Source organism: Erinaceus europaeus, chromosome 20 (assembly GCF_950295315.1).
Source record: "Erinaceus europaeus chromosome 20, mEriEur2.1, whole genome shotgun sequence".
NCBI lineage: Eukaryota > Metazoa > Chordata > Mammalia > Eulipotyphla > Erinaceidae > Erinaceus > Erinaceus europaeus.
In genome coordinates, this window is record NC_080181.1 from 14,305,571 (window position 1) to 14,326,392 (window position 20,822).

The window sequence follows — 20,822 nt, forward strand, 5'->3', positions numbered from 1 at the left end:
GAACCCACAACTCTGGACTCCTGCTTTGCCACAAATGTTCAGTATGACAGGGATCTGCCTGGCTCAGGGCTGGTGACTCCAGAGTTCTAGACCTGCCTCAGCACTACAACTCTGGCCAACACTTAATCTTTTGGGAACTTTGCTTGCTTACCTATACATAAAGGATGACAAATTCTCTTCCCAGGGACTTATTAGGGTTATTAATTGTGAATATTAAGTGATATAATTAATAACAATAGGAAGTTGTCTTGGAAAAATCTGTGTGATGTTTGAGGAACTGTCATGTGTAATGCAGGGAACCTGGTGACAAGTCCTTGCCCGAGAAAGGCAGGAACATCCCTCTGCATACTCCCTGCTCTTTTACCTCTCTGCCTACCTCCACTGGCTTTCTGTCATCACAAGAAGGGGAGAGAGACTCAAATGAAGAATGAAGTCAGAAAGAGAGGACAAGGGGCAGAGACAGAAAATAAAACAAAATGCACAGATGAGCAGAACGGGCTGGAAAGATCAAGGAAGGAAAGGGGCCAGTAGGGGTACCAGTCTGTGGCTGACGAGCTGAGGAAAGTGGAGAGTCAGCTCCACTGGCCACATTTCTTTTTTTCTCTCCATTTCTTAGAACTAAGGAAATAAGAGGGCTAAGGAAGCAACAGCTACCTCCTCACTGTGTTCCTAGCTGGTCCAGAGGCAGCAGCAGGACAGGGCACTGGATAGGGTGCTCAGATGCCTCAGTTTTCACCCACTTAGGCTCTATAACCTTTTTGTCACTCTAGAGACTGAGGGTGGTAAGAATATATGGTGACGGCTCATGCTCAGCCCTGCTCAGAAGTACCCCACACTAATTTCTTAAACCTTAGACAACAATGTCCAGCTCTACCCGTGACCCACACCCAGGTTCTGGGAAACACACACACACCCTTCTCTGGTCTAGGGCAGGGGGCAGAGGAAGCAGGGTTCAAAGGAACTAGAGTCCAGACCCCCCCCAACCACCTGTCTTGAAGGCAGAAAGAAAAGGAGAGAGAAATGCCCCCCAGGGAAGTTATGAGAGAAAATACAAGGTGAACTAGGATACCTGGCTTTGGGTACCAGTTCTGCCACTAATTTGCTGTGTGACATTGGTCAAGTCACTCAACCTCTCTTAGCCTCCATTTCCTTATTAGTAACATGAATGGCATCTAGCAAACCACCTCACTACCTGCTTCTGAGGACTTTGGCAAGAATGCAGCAAGATGGCAGGAATGAGAACATCTTTAAAACTTTACAATGTTCCTCAGAACCCAGGATTTTGCTAAGCCCTGCCACAAAGGTCTCATACCAGCCCTCAAATGCAGGACTACCTACAAATTTAAAAAGGCAAACTCAAGGACCAGAGGTCAGAACGTCTGTTCAGAAGAGGAAAGCTTCAGTAACCAGTTGGACCTGTGGGAGCTCACAGGTGTGGGGGGAGCGCAGACTGTGAGCTGAGGGCTCAAGAGACCTGGGTTCCCACCCCATCCACTGGTTCAGAACTTGAAAACCAGGGGAGAACCAGGCCTCATGCTCCTGGGCCCCCATAGGCCCCACCAGGCTGCTCCCTACCACGTTTGCGCCAGCAGGGCCCCTCTCGCACAGAATAGGACAACTCCACGAATTCGATGTCCACGGCTGAGCGCTTGGGCAGGTGGGAGAAGCGCTGGGCTTCAGTGATGTGGTTCTCCACTTTCTTCAGGTGAGTGGTCAGCATGGGGGGCTCCACCCCATCCTCCAGCGCCACGGCCATGGTCACAGCCCCGGGTCCCAGTCCACAGCCCACGGCTTCCAGAGCCTTCTCCGCCATGGCGTGGCTGGCCTGCAGGGAGAAGGCTACTCAGCTCAGGCCAGACACCTCAGCGCCTGCTCCGAGCTCCCTTGCTTTCTAGTGCCACCCCACCCCCACTCCCCACCTCCCTCTCCAACAGATCTGCTACTGAGTGTACCCCACTTCTCACCGCCCGAGCATCGGTCTGTCTACCACCACCCCACCCCCACTCCTAGTATTGTCATGCCCAATCCTGATCTGTCCTCCCTCCGCCCCGGGCAGCCCCAGCCCCAGCCCGGCCCCAGCCAGGTCCTCCGCCCCACCGCGACTCTAATCTCCTTACCCCGCAGACCAGCAGCCCCCAGGGACTGGATGGTTGGGAGGCGGGGAACAGGGCCCAGCAGCCCGCAGAGACGGGCCGCCAGGAGGTCAGGAGGTGGCACGGTGGCCAGGGAGGTTCTGGGCCTCCCGCTGCACCCCTGCTGCTCATCCTGGGGCTGGGCGCCTCGACCGGCCCCTCCCTCCCGGCCCGAGCCCGCGCGTCCCGGGCGCTCCCCAAAGATCCGCGAGCCACTGGATTCGAGCCCCCCACACCGACGGCTGAGCCCCCAAGGTGGACCCGGGCGCCTGAGCATCTCCCAACTAGTCACCTTGACGCGCCCCGGCCGGTGCGGGCAGCGCTGGGCTGGAGATTCCCAGCCTCCTACCTGCCTCGGCTGCGGCACCGCGTCCCGGCTCCGGTCCCGGCGACCCGGGCCGGGGCGGGGCCGAGGCGGGGCGGGCAGCCGGGGAGAGCTGGAGCCTCGGATCCAAGGAGATGACACCGCCTGAGAAGGGGCGCCCGGGGCGCACCCCACTCGGGTAGACTGCGTACCCGTGCCTCGCAGCCCACTCCCCGCACCGCGTCCTCCCGAGCCTCCGGGAGACTGCGCTCCGCTCCCGCGCAGCCAAGCCCGCACGGCCCGCGCCTCTTAAAGGGCCAGTGCGTGCCGCCCACTGCCCGCGGGGGCGAGGACTGAGAGGCCGAGAGCAGCGCCCCAAAGCGGGCGGGAGAGGAGTGGACCCGGACCGGCCCGGGTGGGGTGGGGTGGCGGCGAAGGTCTGACTTAAAGACAGAGTTGCTCATGCCGTGCGGACAGGTCTCTGGATTACAGAATAGACAATGGAAGAGGAGGGGGCAGCAATGGTGGTGATGGTGGGCATTGGGGGTGCAGAGGAACTGGTAGCCCTTTACTCCTCATGCTACCCCACTCCACTCCTTTCAGATCTTGGAGTCCACGTTTCACTGAAGGTATCCCCAAAGTAGATTAAAATGACTTTGAAAGCAATACTTATCCCTCTCCCCTCCCTGTCCTCCCTTGCCACACACTTGCCTTCTAAGGAAGAGACTAATTGTGTGTGGGGGGGAGGGGGTTCAGTAGACAGAACGATGGACTTTCAAGCATCTAGTCACAGGTTCGTACCCAGGCATCTCAAGTGCCAGTGTGATGCTCTTGTTGCCTCCCCCTCCCCCCCCCCGCCGCTTCTCATTAATAAATTAATCATTTTTAAACGGGGCGGTGTGGGGGAGGGGGAAGCTGCTTTGGAAGAGCTCTCAGCTCCAAGGTTAAACTGGTGCCAGTTTGCAGCGGCTGAAGAAATCTTTAGTCTGGCAAATTTGGGCCTTTAAGACAGAAACAGTCCCGGTGCAAAGGCACACACTCAGGTTTAGGCACATTCTCTCCCTCTCCCACCGGCCTTCCTACATAGGGTGCCCTGGACATGTGTAGGGATCTCCCCAAACTCTGCCCCCTGCCTACCGTAGTCCCTTCCTGCCCCTGCCCATCTTCAAGGGGGTAAGTAGGTTAGTCAGCGAAGACACGTGACCTGAGCTTTCAAGTTCCCACCTGTCACACTGCTGAGACCAACTGGAGGGGAGGCTGCTGGCGCAGCTGCCACCGCGGAGCCTCCTTACTGCAGCAGCAGAGAGGTTACTATCAGTCAAGTTTTCCCTGCAGTGCCCCCTCCTTCCAGCCTCCCCACAACCGGGAGACTGGCGGCCCCTGCAGGAAGCTCCAGGCCCCACCCGGTTACTGGGAGGTTTCCATGGACTGTGGCTCCAACCTCATATCATCATCGACCCTGGGAACCAAGGAGTCCTTCTCCAGACGGGCTCTCCACTCTCCAGCCTCCTAGTTAACCTCTTTTTCTCTGCTATCGATTTCCCATCCCCAATAGCTGTGTTTATTGAGCAAATACTATGCACCAGGCCTTAACCTCATTTAATCCCTACAAAACCTGTGTGAGGTAGGAATTACACTCCCCCTTAGAAACAAAAAAGCACACATCTAGTTTTTTGTCAACACCCAAACTGAGTGACACTCTCCTACATTCCCTGGTACACAATTTTCCAGTTCCCAGTAGAATTTCTTCCCCTTTCTTAGAAACACACTCTCCTGGACCAGGCAGGGGCATACCTGGTTAAGCACACACATTACAGCATGCAAGGACCCAGGTTCAAGTCCCTGGTTCCCATCTACAGGGGGAAAGCTTCAGGAGTGGTGAAACAGGGTTGCAAGTGTCACTCGGCTCTTTCTCTCTGCCTTCCCTCTCAATTTCTCTGTCTCTATCTAACAATAAATAAATAAAAATACTTTAGAAAAAAGCAAAAAGAAATACATTGTTCCACATCCCTTAGGACTGGCTATCCCAGCATTACAATCCCACAACATTGGGAAAATTGTCAATGTAGTGACACCTCTTTTTCTATGTCTCTCCATTTTTATATGAAAAAGTTGTGGGTGGGGCAGATAGCATAATGGTTATGCAAACAGACTGTCATACCTGAGGCTTCGAAGTCCCAGGTTCAATCCCCTGCACCACCATAAACCAGAGCTGATCAGTGCTCTGGTTAAAAAAAAAAAAAAAAAAAAGTTGGCCCAACCAGTGAAATAGTTCACGTGTGTAGTGTGCTCCTTTGCCATGTGTGCAGCCCAAGTTTGTGCCCAGCCACTACCACAATGAAGGAACTTCAGTGCTGTGATCTCTCTCTTCTGCTCTCTCTCTGCCTTTTTTAAATCTAAAGTAAAAAAAAAGGAAAAGAAAAAAAAAGAGAGAGGAAAGAAAGAAAATGTTGGTCCAGAGCAACAAAGCCCTAGTTAACATAGATAAATAAATAAAGTACAAAAGATTGGGCCCTACCCCCTAGGGCTTCTGATTTAGCATTGTTACTGAATGTCAAGGTTTAGTACTCTGCTTGGAATTCAAGAGGTGAGGGTTGGTACGAGGAAAATGAGTTTATTTTAGCACACCAGCAAACTGAGAATATGGCAGATTTATGCCTTAAAACACCATTGTAGGTAGGGTAAGAAAATAGCTCATCCTACTACCATGCAGAGGCCCTTCATGGGCGCACTATGGATGACACAAGGGAGCTCTCTGGATGGTCAAGCAGAACTACAGGTGTCTCTCTCTCTCTCCTCTCCTCTCTCTCTCTCTAATCTTTTTTAAAATTTATTTATTTATTCCCTTTTGTTGCCCTTGTTGTTGTAGTTATTGACATCATCATTGTTGGATAGGACAGAGAGAAATGGAGAGAGGAGGGGAAGACAGAGAGGTAGAGAGAAAGGCAGACACCTGCAGACCTGCTTCACTGCTTGTGAGGTGACCACACACCCACCCACCCCCCCCACCCCCCCGCGCACAGGTGAGGAGCCAGGGGCTTGAACTGGGATCCTTACACTGGTCACTTGCACTTCACTTAACCTGCTGAGCTACCACCGAACCCCCTCTAATCTTTATTTATTATTGGATAGAGACATCCAGAAATTGAGAGGGTAAGGGGAGACAGAGAGGGAGAGAGACAGAGAGACACTTGCAGCCCTGCAGGTGGGGATTGGGGGCTTGAACCTGGGTCCTTGTGCATTATAACGTGCGCTTCACAAGCAGTGAAGCAGGTCTGAAGATATCTTTCTCTCCCCCTTTCTGTCTTCCCCTCCTCTCTCAATTTCTCTCTATCCTGTCCAACAACAACAGCAGTAACAACAATAACAACAACAACAAAGGCAGCAGGGCAACAAAAATGGGAAAAATGGCCTCCAGGAGCAGTGGATTTGTAGTGCAGGCACCAAGCCCCAGTGATAACCCTGGAGGAAAAAAAAAACATATATATATATATATATATATATATATATATATGTTTTTTCTAATATATATATTAGAAAGTTTGAGTGGGGAAGCCTGGTTACATAAGTATGAAGCACTTGGCTCATTCCCCAGCAACACATGCGCGCGCACGCGCGCGCGCAGCGCGCACACACACACCTTACTTTCAGGCTAAGGTCTGGGGTTTGTATAAAGAAGGAATTCAAATAGTGAGTAGGTGAGAAAAAAAAAATGAGTCCAGTTCCATGGTTGTCTGACTTCAGTGATTTGATGAATGATTAGAACATAATCACCAGAGATTGGGTGGTAGTGCAACGGGTTAAGAGCACTTGACGCAAAGTGCAAGGACCGGCGTAAGGATCCCAGTTTGAACCCCCAGCTCCCCACCTGCAGGGGGGGGTCACTTCACAGGTGATGAAGCAGGTCTGTAGGTGTCTATCTTTCCTCCTATCTGTCTTCCCCTCCCCTCTCCATTTCTCTCTGTCCTATCCAACAATGACATCAATAACAACAACAATAACCACAACAACATTAAACAACAAGGGCAACAAAAGGGGGAAAATAGCCTCTGGGAGCAGTGGATTCATGGTGCAGGCACTGAGCCCCAGCAATAACCCTGGAGGCAAAAAAAAAAAAGAACATAATCACCACGTCAAACTGGTCCCTCAAAACTTTGAGACACAGTCTTAAGTTGCTTCTATAGGACAGCCTCCAGAATTTCTCCAGTGGATCTTAGTCTTTCATTCTCATTGCCCCACCCCACCCCTATCCATGACTGGCTTATAGCTAAGTAACATACAGTGCATGAAAACAGTCTTTACCAGTAAGCATCAGACAAGGTGAAGGCCAAGAGGAAGAGTGAGAGAACGCAGAAGAATAAGATGGAGCTTATGTCAGCTCATTTTCTAACATCTGTTCCCTCACAGTATCTGGAGTGGGGTCAGGGACTGTAGCTATAATACACCAAAGTGATGCTGATGCTGCCAGTTTGGAGATCACACTTGGAGAACCACTGCTCAAGAGAACCTTAATTGCTCAGTCTAGACCTCATCATCCCTGAAACAAAACCTCTATTTCTTACTATGGGCTTTCTCCTTCCATGCCCAGGTGGCCCTCCTGCTCTCCCAACTAGACCACCTCCAAATTCCCTGAGATTGATTCTTTTTTTTTTCTCTCCTTCCCAAATCCTTTGTCAGACCCCATCACCAACACAGAGCCTCTACCCAAGGCAGGTTCCCTAGGCCCAGACAAGTAAGGGATTGATGATAATTAGCTTAAGGGGAGCAAGTTAGAAGCAGAAGATTCCCATCTCAGCTTAGTGCAAGGAACTAATCTAACAGACCTGGCTGCTCTGGCCAGGGATTTATAGGAGCAGCAGTGGGTGCAGAGCTTTAGGGACCAATGAGAAAAGGGTGGTAGCAGGGCCCTATGGAAGTTAAGAAGGAATTGAACTGGGAACTTTAAAACTGACCCAGTCCTGCTTCCATCACCCCAGGTGCCTTACCTACTGGGACATTATTTTTGACCAGAATGGTTTTAGTGTATTTGCCAAGGTAAGGGCCCTCTTCTGGATACTTGTGGAAATGGGAAGGAGGGGTGGGTAAATCTGAGGGAGGCTCAACTCAAGAGCTAAGAGGGAGGGAGGGAAACCAAATATACTATTTTCCAAAGAAGACATATGAATAGTCTACAGGTACAAGAAAGTTTTTGCAACATCACTAACCCATAGAGAAATGTAAATCAAATTTCACATCTGTCAGAATGACTAGCACCTACACAAGAGATAACTAGTGTGGGTGAGAACAGGAAGAAATGAGACCCCTTGAGCACTGTTGGTGGGACTGTCAACTGGTACAGTCACTATGGAAAACCATACGATGTTCCTCAAGAAGTTAAATGTAGAGCTACCATATGAAGTAGTAATTCTGCTTCTAGAAACTTATTTGAAGGAAACCAACCATGTCAGAGAGAAGTTTGCACCCCCAGGCTCCTAACAGCTTTGTTTACACTAGCCAAGTCATGAGGACTACATAAATACCCATTAGTAGATGAATAAATAAAGATGTTCATAGGATACTCTTCACTCATAAGGGGGGCGGAAAAGCAAGGATGGACTGGGCAGATATTTCACTGTGTAGGGCACTTGCTTTGTCATGTATGTGGACCAGGTTCAAGTCCCAGCATCATAAGAGGGGTATATCACAACAAACTAGGAAATTTTGCTGTTTGCTACAACATGGATGGATCCTGAGAATGTTTTGCTAAGTGAGATATATCAGACACTGAAAGACAAGTACTGTGTGATCTCACTTAAATGCTTCATGGCTTAATATCTCCTTTATCTGTTCATTTGTTTGTTTTCAGTAATAGGACCTCATTATGTGTGATTCCACTGCTCCTGGACCAACTCCCCACCCCACCCCACCTTTTTTTTTTTTACCAGAACACTGTTCAGCTCTGGCTTATGGTGACTGAAACTAGGACTTTGGAACCTCAGGCATGAAAATCTTTTTGCATAACCATTATACTATCTCTCCTGCCCTGGACCAACTTTTTACCCCATATATATATTGAAAGAGAGATAAAGGGAGAGACCACAGAACTTCCCCCGTTACCATGGCACTTCCTTGTGGTGCAGAGGCCTAAACCCTTACCCTGTTTACAACAAAGTACATGCCTATCCTGCTGCCCTAATGTTTTCATTTTGCATTAGAGAGAGTGTGTAATACCACAGTCTTTTCAGGATTTTGAGCCTTTCAAGTCTTTAACTGGTCTTGGTTAGAAGGGAGGTCTGTAGTGACTTGTCTTTGGGGTCAGTCTTAGTCCTTGTTCTCTTCAACCATATAATGTGTCACTTTGGCATTATTGTCAATCTAATTTTAAAAGGTATCTTTCTCTCTATCTTCCCCTTCCCTCTCAATTTCTCCCTGTCCTGTCCAATAGAATAGGAAAAAAAAAAAAAAAAGGGGGAGGAGGATGGGGTGGCTGCCAGTGGTGGTGGATTCATACTGCTGGCACCAAGTCACAGCAGTAACTCTGGTGGCAAAGAAAAGAAGGAAGGAAAAATAAAAGGAAGGAAAAGAAAAAAGGAAGGAGGAAAGAAAAAACTTTAAAAGAAAGACAAGTGAAAAGAAAAATATTTTTGGTGTTTTTTATTCACATGAGCATGAGAGTTTTGGTAAGAGAACCAGAGCACCACCCCTGTACATACAGTGAAGGGATCTAACCAGGATTCACAGCTGTGCTCTTCCAGCTGAGCTATTTCCCCAGTCACAAAACTGCTGTTTTTCTCATGATTGATTTATTTGATTATTTTCTTTGCTTTTGGAATATCTACTATGGCAGTGATGGTTAGCTCTATTGTATCTACAACTGAGGTCACTATGCCCCATTAGTTGGTGTCACCTCTTTTACTTGATGCTAGGCTCTTTTTCAGCTCTCCCCACCATAATGACATGTCCTGGTATCATTAAGAAGATTCTAGAAGGAATTTACTGTAGACACCTTACCACTGAATCTGGAAACACCTGTCTTCTTTGCCTTTGCAGTTCTCTTTGGGAAAAGAAGCCTTTTTCTTTTGTTGCCTTCTGTGAGTATCCATTTTATTCCACAGTCTTGTCAGACACTTTTCCTTATTTGTTACTTTCTTTATATATATATATATATATATATATATATATATATATATATATTCCCTTTTGTTGCCCTTGTTGTTTTACTGTTGTAGTTATTATCGATGTCCTTGTTGTTGGGTAGGACAGAGAGAAATGGAGAGAGGTGGGGGAAAAAAGAGGGGGGAGAGAAAGATAGACACCTGCAGACCTGCTTCACTGCTTGTAAAGTGACTCCTCTGTAGGTGGGGAGCCGGGGGCTCGAACCAGGATCCTTATGCCGGTTCTTGCTTTGCTATTTGTTATTTTCTATCTCTTCAGACAAGAAAAAAAAGAATGGTACAAATAATACATGTTCAAATGGCATAAGTTCTACCATGTAACTCAGTACCAGTGACATTATTTTAAAGAAATAACTAGCAGTTTGATGGCACACAGAAGATAATCTTCATAATGTTCATCATGATCTTGACTTTGCCTGGTTTTGAGGTCATCTGCATCCATTGCTTAATATCTGTGATCATTTTAGAAATTCAATGGCAAAGTATTATTTCCTATGCATTAAAATAATTCATTCAAGGGAGTCAGGCGGTAGCGCAGTGGGTTAAGCGCACATGGCGTGAAGCGCAAAGACTGGTGTAAGTATCCGGGTTCGAGCCCCCGACTCCCCATCTGCAGGGGAGTCGCTTCACAAGCGGTAAAGCAGGTCTGTAGGTGTCTATCTTTCTCTCCCCCTCTCTGTCTTCCCCTCCTCTCTTCATTTCTCTCTGTCCTATCCAACAACGATGACAACAACAACAGCAATACTAACTACAACAATAAAAAACAACAAGGGCAACAAAAGGAAAAAATAAATAATAAATATAAAAAATAAAATAATAATTCATTCAAGTATATACTGCAATCTTACAATCTTGTAACCTACTATTAACCACAAAAAATAAATAAATAAATAGGCAAATCTTTATTAAAAAAAAAAAAAACATCCAGTTAGGGAACAGATGTGGTGCACCTGGCTGAGCACACATGTTACCATGCAAAAGGATCTAAGTTCAAGCCCCAGATAACCACTTGCAGAGGGAAATCTTCAGGAGCAGTGAAGCAGGTCTACAAATAGCTATCTTTCTCTCTATATCTCCTCTTCCATCTCTCTCTCTCTATCCAATAAATAAGTAGATAAACAAGCTATTTTTAATTGTCTTTAAAAATCCATTCATCCCATGATGGCAGAAAACCTAGTGGGGGTTGTACTCTTATGTGGAAAACTGGGAAATGCTATATATGTACAAACTATTGTATTTACTGTTGACTGTAAAACATTAATCACCCAATAAAGAAGTTTTAAAAAATCCATTCATCCATTGCATTATATTTTTCTTTTTTTAAGATTTTTATTTATTTATTAATGGGAAAGATAGGAGGAGAGAGGGAAAGAACCAGACATCACTCTGGTACATGTGCTGCCGGGGATTAAACTAAGGACTTTAGGCTTGAGAGTCCAATGCTTTATCCACTGTGCCACCTCCCAGACCACTCTTCCTTTCCTTTCCTTTCCTTTCCTTTCCTTTCCTTTCCTTTCCTTTCCTTTCCTTTCCTTTCCTTTCCTTTCCTTTCTTCCTTTCTTTCTTTCTTTCTTTCTTTCTTCCTCTCTCTCTCTCTCTCTCTTTCTTTCTTTCTTTCTCTCTTTCTTTCTTTTTCTTCCAGGTTCCAACCAGGGTGGTTCATACGGCAAAACAATGCACTAGCCAAATGAGCTATTTTGTCAACCCCATCTCTTCCTTCAATATAATAAGTGAGTATTCTAAATGGGCTGATAGTAAACAATGTCTGGGAAAATAAGTACCAGCACCATCTAAACTATCCTCTATGGAGCACAGTCAGTGCTCGACTGAAGGTGGTAAAAAGTCCAGAAAAAAATTATATTCATTTTCCTAATGAACAGGTCTTGCCACCTCTCACCCAAACCCCGTGACCTTTTTGAACAAAGGAAGGAGCCCTGGGGTAAGAAAAGGAAACAGACACATGCCTAGGAAGGTGGAATGAATAGAATCAATGTTGCAGAGCCCCAGAGGCCAAAGGGACGCCTAACCTGAAGCCATGTTTTGGAAGCTGTTTTAAATGCTGTGGCTGGGGGAAGACCTAGTTCATTTCTCTTGCTGTCACTGAGCCAGCAAGGGGGATCAATGATCAGGTCATTTGAACAGAAAATGAATTGAAGATTTTCTGAGGTTCTGCAAGTCCCTTTTGGGTAAGCCTATATTCTGGATGCTTCTGGGGACATTGAAACTCTTAGCCTAGTGTCAGGTTCTGTCATGAAACAAACCTTGGGCCTCAGCAGAGCTGCTCAGGGGGCAGGGCCATGGTGACACTGAGCATTTGCAGAGGCTGGCAGATTACTGGTGGTTTTGGTAAAGATTATCTGGGGTGCTCTTGGGTTACCTTCATTGTTGGGCAAGAGTTGCATTCAGTCCCTGAGGGTTTGACTCTTTCTTTGTTTATGAATGTTTGAGGTAAAAGAAAATGTGACATAGTGCTACCATTCCTTGGGATGACAGAGCTGGTCCCACAAGGACAGGGCTCTGCTTCTCCATCTTCTAACCTCTGACCTGAAGTGTGGTTCCTGGATGGTGGTCTGGAGACTCAGGCTGGTTATGGAGGAGTAGGTGACTGCAGATTCTGGTCACCAGAGGATGGTATAAATCAGATGCTTTCTAGTGAGGTTCCATTTTATATTCCTATCTAGTAAAATGTCTGACTTTTGTATAACTGGGTAATACATTTCAGTGATAGTGTGGTAGGAAGAGAATTCTCATACATTTCTGATGAAAGTGGACTTCTGTTTGGTGGTTAAATAAAACATTTAGGGAATCAGGGCCTCGGTCTTGCCTGGGCCACCAGGTTCCAGCTGCTACCATGATGCCAAATGGACTTCCCTGTACAGATGACCCCACCAATGTATCCTGGAGCTCCGATCCCTCAGAGCCCTGCCCCACTAAGGAAAGAGACAGGCTGGGAGTATGGATCGACCTGTTAATGCCCATGTTCAATGAGGAAGCAATTACAGAAGCCAGACCTTCCACCTTCTGCACCCCATAATGACCCTGAGTCCATACTCCCATGGGGTTAAAGAATAGGAAAGCTATCAGGGGAAGGGATGGGATATGGAGCTTTGGTGGTGGGAATTGTACACCTCTTATCATATAGTATTGTCATTGTTTCCATTTTATAAATAAATAAATTTTTAAAAGAAGAAAAAACATAGAGGAACCTATCATTAGTCCAAACTAGTAAGAAGAACTCAACACTCCATCCTTCCTTTTTATACCCCTGCATCCATCTCTATTAAGCTCCTATTTTTTAATTTTAATAAGAAAGCATAGATACAGAGTGAAAGATACTGAGAGAGAGAAAGGGACCAGAACACTGCTCAGTCCTGGCTTGTGGTGGAGCTGGAGATTGAACCTGGGCCCTTAGAGCCTCAGGCTTGAAAGGCTTTTGCATAATCATTATGCTGTCTCCCAGTCTCTAAATTCCTATTTTAAAAAATATTTTATTTATTTATTTATGTTGAGAGAGAGAGAGAGACCAGAGCACTGCTCAGCTCTGGTGTACGGTGGTGCAGGGTATTGAACCTGGGACTTGTGGAGCCTCAGGCATGAGAGTCTGTTTGCATAACCATTATGCTATCTCCCTTGCCCAAACTCCTATTCCATGCAAGCACTTCTGTTTTAAATCAATAAGAAGGAAACAGAAGGCAGAGCTCCAAGATCCTCCTCATGTTAGACATCAAGTACCCAACCCCCAGGGTCTTTGGAAGATTGAGTCACAGGATATGTGGGTTATATCACAGTGCCTGTAACTTGCTGTGGGCACACAATACATGCTCAGTAAACACCTGCAGTGCTACATGGATGCATGTGCTTTTCCAAATCCAGACTTGCTCAGCCCCCACTGCTTCCTTGGCCTTATGTGAAGGCTAAAGTCCAGCAGAGGAAATGGAGTTTCTAGAGAGCTATTTGTGCTCTTCAATGGAAACCTAGACTGTGGCACTAAGACGGCAGAGTTGAGGTAAGAGGCCTGGGGTGCTGGCTCTACTTCTTTTTCTCTAATTAGTGCCACTGGCCCTGGATCCAGGGAAACAAAGCCAGCACTAATGGGGGAACTTAAAAGGCATGTGCATGGACCCCACTCTCAGCCTGTCAAATCATCTAAGGATATCTGTGCATGTGAAAGCAGGACAGGCAAAACCCAGCGAAACAGTTCTCAACACAGGCTGAGTTAGGATGACATGCAAGAGTCTGGGTGAGACAATCAGCTTTGCAATTCTTTCTTTTTTAAATTTTTTCTTATTATATTTATTTATTGGATAGAGACAGTCAAATCGAGAGGGAAGGGGGTGGTAGAGAGGAAGAGAGACAGAGAGACACCTGCAGCCCTGCTTCACCATTTGCAAAGCTTTCCCCCTGCAGGTGGGGACCGGGGGCTTGAACCTAGGTCCTTGCACATTCTAACATGTGTGCTCAACCAGGTGCGCCACCACCCGGCCCCCACTTTGCAATTCTTTCTTGAGGAGGGCAGGAGTCATTGATGAGAGGTGCCTGCAGGCAGTGACCCCAAGATTGGCTCTAGCATCTGCTCCTCCTGGGCAGAGAAGGAACAGGCCCCTGCAGCCCCCATCGCCATCAATTCGATATCCTTAGCAGTATTTCCAGGTGCTGGGAGGGGAAACCCCTGGAGACTGCAAAGGAGAAGACCACAGTTGAATTAGCCTGTACTAGATAATTTTTCCTTAGTCTCTTCTATGAGAAAGGACTGGAAAGGTGACTTTTCCTGCAGGCCTATGTTCTTCCTTTGTGGGTGAGCTGGCAGTGGGTGTAGAAAGTCTACGTGATGTCACCCAAGAAAGAAGCCCAGAACAGGTGCAGGAGTAGAAGAAGAATCAGCAGGGTCTTGGGGAAGTGTGGTCTCTCAGGTCAGGTGCTGTGTCCTGTTCTGTGCACTAAAATGGCTTGTATTTAGGACTTGCAAACCTTTCATTCTCTGCTCCTCATGCTTCTAGGCAGCATCTTTGTTTTCAAGTACTTTCCCCACATTTTCTTTTTTTTTTTTTTAACTTTTTTTTAAGATTGTGTTTATTTTTTAATGAGAAAGATAGGAATAGAGAGAAAAAGAAGCAGACATTACTCTGCTACATGTACTATTGGGGACTGAACTTGGGACCTCATGCTTGAGAGTCCAGTGTTTTATCTACTGCACCACCTCCTGAACCACTTTAAATCTTTTTCTTTTTAATTGGAAGGTAATGGTTTACAGTACAGTTGTAGGCACATGGATACAGTTTCTCATCCCACCATGACAGCTGTCTGCAAAGATGCTTTTAGTTCCCCATCTTAAGATCTTTTCCATCATTATGTATCAGGACCTGAAAGGTACCCCTTCCCCACTCCATATTTTTGTATAAAGATTTATTCACGGGAGTCAGGCGGTAGCGCAGTGGGTTAAGCACAAGTGGTGCAAAGCGCAAGGACCTACATAAGGATCCTGGTTCGAGCCCCAGGCTCCTTCCCCACCTGCAGGGAAGTTGCTTCACAATTGGTGAAGCAGTATGCAAGTGTCCGACTTTCTCTCCCTCTCTCTGTCTTCCCCTTCTCTCTCCATTTCTCTCTGTCCTATCCAATAACGATGACATCAATAACAACAATAATAACTACAACAATAAAACAACAAGGGCAACAAAAGGGAATAAATAAATATTTTTAAAATGATTTATTCACTTATTTGTGTGTGTGTCTTTTTCAGATGTCTGCTATTTTGAGTCATTTTTTTTAAATGTCACTAAATAGCTTGCTATGTTAAGACACATCTAAAATTGAGGCATGTTCTATCTTGCTCTCTTGGGCATCCACAGTTTACAAGCTAGGGAAATAGCCCAGCTGGTATAGAGCCAGACTTGCATGCATGAGACCCTCAGTTCACTTTCTGGAACCTCATATACTAGAATGGTGCTCTGGGTTCTCACTTTCTCTCTTATGTTAACCCCCCATATGTAACAAAATTATATTACATTTTTTAAAAGAATTTACAACCCAGGGTGGGAGTAGATAGCATAATGGTTATGCAAAGAGACTCTCTAAAGTCTCAGGTTCAATCCACACACCACCATAAACCAGAGCTTATGGATTCGACTTCCGGAGGCGGAGCTACGAGCAGCAGATCGCTTTCTCTCCTCTCCTCTCCTCTCCTGGATCAACTAGGAATACCAAAGGAGACCACCCAGGACCGAAACAAGACAGGACTAGAATGACCACAGGAACCCAGTAAATCACCCGTGAGTACAAACACGTCTGGCTGGTGACAGAGAGGAGAGAGGGGCCTAAGGAGAGATTAAGTGACTGCTAACAGTTCAACAGTTTATCAGTTGAGACACCACCTCCAGTCTGCTCCACCAACAAGGGGACAGATTAAGGGAGGAGAGGACTCCCCAGAGACTCACCAAGTGCAACTCTGAGTCTCCATTGCTACTACCCTCAGAATCTGGAGCAGCGACAGGAAGGGACACCAGGGGACAGAGATTTAACCAGGAAACTCAGGAGAAGACCTATACCTCAGTGGCATAGCTGAGGGGCTGTGAAAGTCTCTTTGCATAACCACTGGATTATCTCTGCCACACCCTGCTTTATCTCTTGGTCAGGAGTCAGTGATTAAGCTGAAGCCTATTGATAGTTTAAAAGCCCTCAGGCTCCCATAGCCTACAGGGAAGGAAAAAAAAAAAGAAAGAGGCTTTTAAACCACTGAGCTCCAACTCAGGGATTGAAATCACTGTTAACTTCCACCACTGTGAACCCTTTAATTAACTTACTTAGACAGAAGTCAATCCAGGCAATAGTGATCAATAATTTGAAAAGTACTGATAAAGGGAACTCATAACATAATATATAAAGTGGTTAAAACAACAAGAAAAAATATTGGAGACTCGAACCAGGACAAGAGTCCAGCTAAAAGTCCTCCAGAGGGTGAAGCACAAAACAACGAGTCCAACATCCAAACATTAGCTAAGGAAATAATAACAGGAGTGAGTAAAGAATTTGAAAAAATTGTAATCAGAAATGCAGGAACAACAAATGAGACTATGGAAGAAAATTCTAATAATCTCATGGTTATTAGAGAGCTGAAAGCTGAAATCGCTGAGCTAAGAAGGCAACTAGCTGAACAAGCTAAAACAGTATCAGAGCAGGGCTACAAAATAGATGAACTCCAGAAAGCAGTAGAAGGCAGAGAGAATAGAATCTATGAGGCTAAAGACAGAATTAGCAAGATTGAGGATGAATTAGAGACAACTAAAAAAGAAGAGATCTCAAAAAGAGATTAAGAGATGCTGAAAACAACAACAGAGTCCTATGGGATGACTTCAAAAGAAACAATATACGTATTACTAGCATACCAGAGGAAGAAAGAGAAGGAGAGGAAGAAAGCATTTTCCAGGCCATAGTAGCTGAAAACTTCTCTAGTCTAGACAACATCAAAGACATAAAGATTCAAGAAGCCCAGAGGGTCCCAAACAGAATTAACCCAGACCTAAAGACACCAAGACATATCATACTTAGAATGGAAAGGAATAAGGATAAAGAAAGGATCCTTAAGGCTGCAAGAGAAAAACAAAGTCACCTACAAAGGAAAACCCATAAGATTAGCAGCAGACTTCCATCATGACCAAGTGGGGTTTATCCCAGGCATGCAAGGTTGGTTTAACATACGTAAATCAATCAATGTGATCCACCACATCAACAAAAGCAAGACCAAAAACCACATGGTCATATCAATAGATGCAGAGAAAGCCTTTGACAAAATACAACATCCCTTTATGATCAAAACACTACAAAAAATGGGAATAGATGGAAAATTCCTCAAGATAGTGGAGTCTATATATAGCAAACCTACAGCCAACATCATACTCAATGGTGAAAAACTGTAAGCATTTCCACTCAGATCAGGTACTAGACAGGGCTGCCCACTATCACCATTACTATTCAACATAGTGTTGGAAGTTCTTGCCATAGCAATCAGGCAGGAGCAAGGAATTAAAGGCACACAGATTGGAAGAGAAGAAGTCAAACTGTCCTTATTTGCAGATGACATGATAGTATACATGGAAAATCCTAAGGACTCCAGCAAGAAGCTTTTGGAAATCATCAGGCAATACAGTAAGGTGTCAGGCTATAAAATTAACATTCAAAAGTCAGTGGCATTCCTCTATGCAAACACTAAGTTAGAAGAAATTGAAATCCAAAAATCAGTTCCTTTTACTATAGCAACAAAAACAATAAAATATCTAGGAGTAAACCTAGCCAAAGAAGTGAAAGACTTGTATACTGAAAATTATGAGTCACTACTCAAAGAAATTGAAAAAGACACAAAGAAGTGGAAAGATATTCCATGTTCATGGGTTGGAAGAATTAACATCATCAAAATGAATATATTACCCAGAGCCATCTACAAATTTAATGCTATCCCCATCAAGATCCCAAGCACATTTTTTAGGAGAATAGAATAAATGCTACAAATGTTTATCTGGAACCAGAAAAGACCTAGAATTGCCAAAACAATCTTGAGAAAAAAAGAACAGAACCGGAGGCATCACACTCCCAGATCTCAAACTGTATTATAGGGCCATTGTCATCAAAACTGCTTGGTACTGGAACATGAACAGACACACTGACCAGTGGAATAGAACTGAGAGCCCAGAAATGAGGCCCCACACCTATGGACATCTAATCTTTGACAAAGGGGCCCAGACTATTACATGGGGAAAGTAGAGTCTCTTCAACAAATGGTGTTGGAAACAATGGGTTGAAACATGCCGAAGAATGAAACTGAATCACTGTATTTCACCAAATACAAAAGTAAATTCCAAGTGGATCAAGGACTTGGATGTTAGACCACAAACTATCAAATACTTAGAGGAAAATATTGGCAGAACTTTTTTCCGCATACATTTTAAAGACATTTTCAATGAAACGAATTCAGTTACAAAGAAGACTAAGGCAAGTATAAACCTATGGGACTACATCAAATTAAAAAGCTTCTTCACAGCAAAAGAAACCACTACCCAAACCAAGAGACCCCTCACAGAATGGGAGAAGATCTTTACATGCCATACATCAGATAAGAGTTTAATAACCAACATATATAAAGAGCTTGCCAGACTCAACAACAAGACAACAAATAACCCCATCCAAAAATGGGGGGAGGACTTGGACAGAATATTCACCACAGAAGAGATCCAAAAGGCTGAGAAACACATGAAAAAATGCTCTAAGTCTCTGATTGTCAGAGAAATGCAAATCAAGACAACAATAAGATACCACTTCACTCCTGTGAGAATGTCATACATCAGAAAAGGTAACAGCAGCAAATGCTGGAAAGGGTGTGGGGTCAAAGGAACCCTCCTGCACTGCTGGTGGGAATGTCAATTGGTCCAACCTCTGTGGAGAACAGTCTGGAGAACTCTCAGAAGGCTAGAAATGGACCTACCCTATGACCCTGCAATTCCTCTCCTGGGGATATATCCTAAGGAACCCAACACATCCATCCCAAAAGATCTGTGTACACATATGTTCTTGGCAGCACAATTTGTAATAGCCAAAACCTGGAAGCAACCCAGGTGTCCAACAACAGATGAGTGGCTGAGCAGGTTGTGGTCTATATAGACAATGGAATACTACTCAGCTGTAAAAAATGGTGACTTCACCGTTTTCAGCCAATCTTGGATGGACCTTGGAAAAATCATGTTGAGTGAAATAAGTCAGAAACAGAAGGATGAATATGCGATGATCTTACTCTCAGGCCGAAGTTGAAAAACAAGACCAGAAAAGAAAACACAAGTCGAACCTGAAATGGAATTGGAGTATTACACCAAAGTAAAAGACTCTGGGGTGGGTGGGTGGGTGGGGAGAATACAGGTCCATGAAAAATGATGAATGAAATAGTGGGGGTTGTATTGTTAAATGGGAATCTGGGGAATGTTATGCATGTTCAAACTATTGTATTTACTGTTGAATGTAAAGCATTAATTCCCCAATAAAGAAATAAATTATTAAAAAAAAAAAAAAGAAAAGAAAACACAAGTAGAACCTGAAATGGAATTGCACCAAAGTAAAAGACTCTGGGGTGGATGGGTGGGTGGAGAGAATACAGGTCCATGAAAGATGATGAATGACATAGTGGGGGTTGTATTGTTAAATGGGAATCTGGGGAATGTTATGCATGTACAAACTATTGTATTTACTGTTGAATGTAAAACATTAATTCCCCAATAAAGAAATTATAAAAAAAAAAACAGAGCTTATGAATTTACATCCCATAAAACCCCCATAAATTAAAGGAATGGGGGCTGGGCGGTAGTGTAGTGGGTTAAGCACACATGGTACAAAGTGTAAGAACAGGTTCAAGTTCCCAGCTCCCCCACCTGCAAGGGGGTCGCTTTGCAAGCGGTGAAGCAGGTCTGCAGGTGTCTATCTCTCCTCCTCTCTGTCTTTCCCTCCTCTCTTGATTTCTCTCTGTCCTGTCCAACAACAACAACAGCTATAACAACAATAACAATAACAACTAGAAGGGCAACAAAATGGGAAAAATAGCCTCCAGGAGCAGTGGATTTGTAGTGCTGGCACCAAGCCCCAGCTATAACCCTGGAGGCAAAAAAAAGAAAAAGAAAAAAAGAAAGGAATGAATGTCTTCCCCTTTGCAAGGATTATTTATCCCATCTTCAGTTTAATGAAGAGCTTCAAAATAAGCCTCCTCATCCCCTGGAAAGTGTGAGAATACACCCTAAAAACTCAAACTTAACGTCATTGTGTGTCACTAAACACAGAAACACCAAGTGCAGTCCCCCAAGTCATGTGGTTTATTGCAAGAAAGTAATAGAGGGGGAAAGACACCACAGCACTGACACTTCCTACAATGTGGTGGGAGTTGGGCTTGAACTTGGGTCAAGTACAGGCAGAGCATGTGGCTTTCCAAGCATGCTATCTTGCCGGCCTGTGAAGTATTTTATTATTTCATCTTTTAATTGTTGGACCACTGCGAAGCCTTCTAAATAGGAGTTTGACTCATTTTCCTTGCTGCATATATACATAGTGACACATCCCATCACATGTCACTATGAAAATTATTTTTTTCTCTAAGGTCCGAATGCTTAGTATTGCAAATCAGATTTTATTTTATGGAGAGCTACATCAAAGTGTTTCCTGAAGTCAAGAGAATATGCTTCATAAAGCTTCCCACATTGAAGACTAAGA

The 20,822-nt window shown here is 44.9% G+C and overlaps 1 protein-coding gene across 3 annotated transcripts in view; it reads right to left on the reverse strand.

Annotated features, from left to right (window-relative positions):
* ABCG4 (ATP binding cassette subfamily G member 4) overlaps positions 1-20,822 on the reverse strand; it is a 52,818-nt gene that overhangs the window by 13,274 nt on the left and 18,722 nt on the right. The window contains exons 1-2 of one of the 3 annotated variants that reach the window (XM_007523583.3): positions 2,425-2,733; positions 1,576-1,820 (exon numbers count right to left, since the gene is read on the reverse strand). The exons of 1 other annotated variant lie outside the window; for it this stretch is intronic. In XM_007523583.3, coding sequence (XP_007523645.1) covers positions 1,576-1,813 — 238 coding nt within the window. In that variant the 5' untranslated portion in view covers positions 1,814-1,820; positions 2,425-2,733. One more of the 3 variants, XM_060179917.1, reaches the window with a different exon arrangement.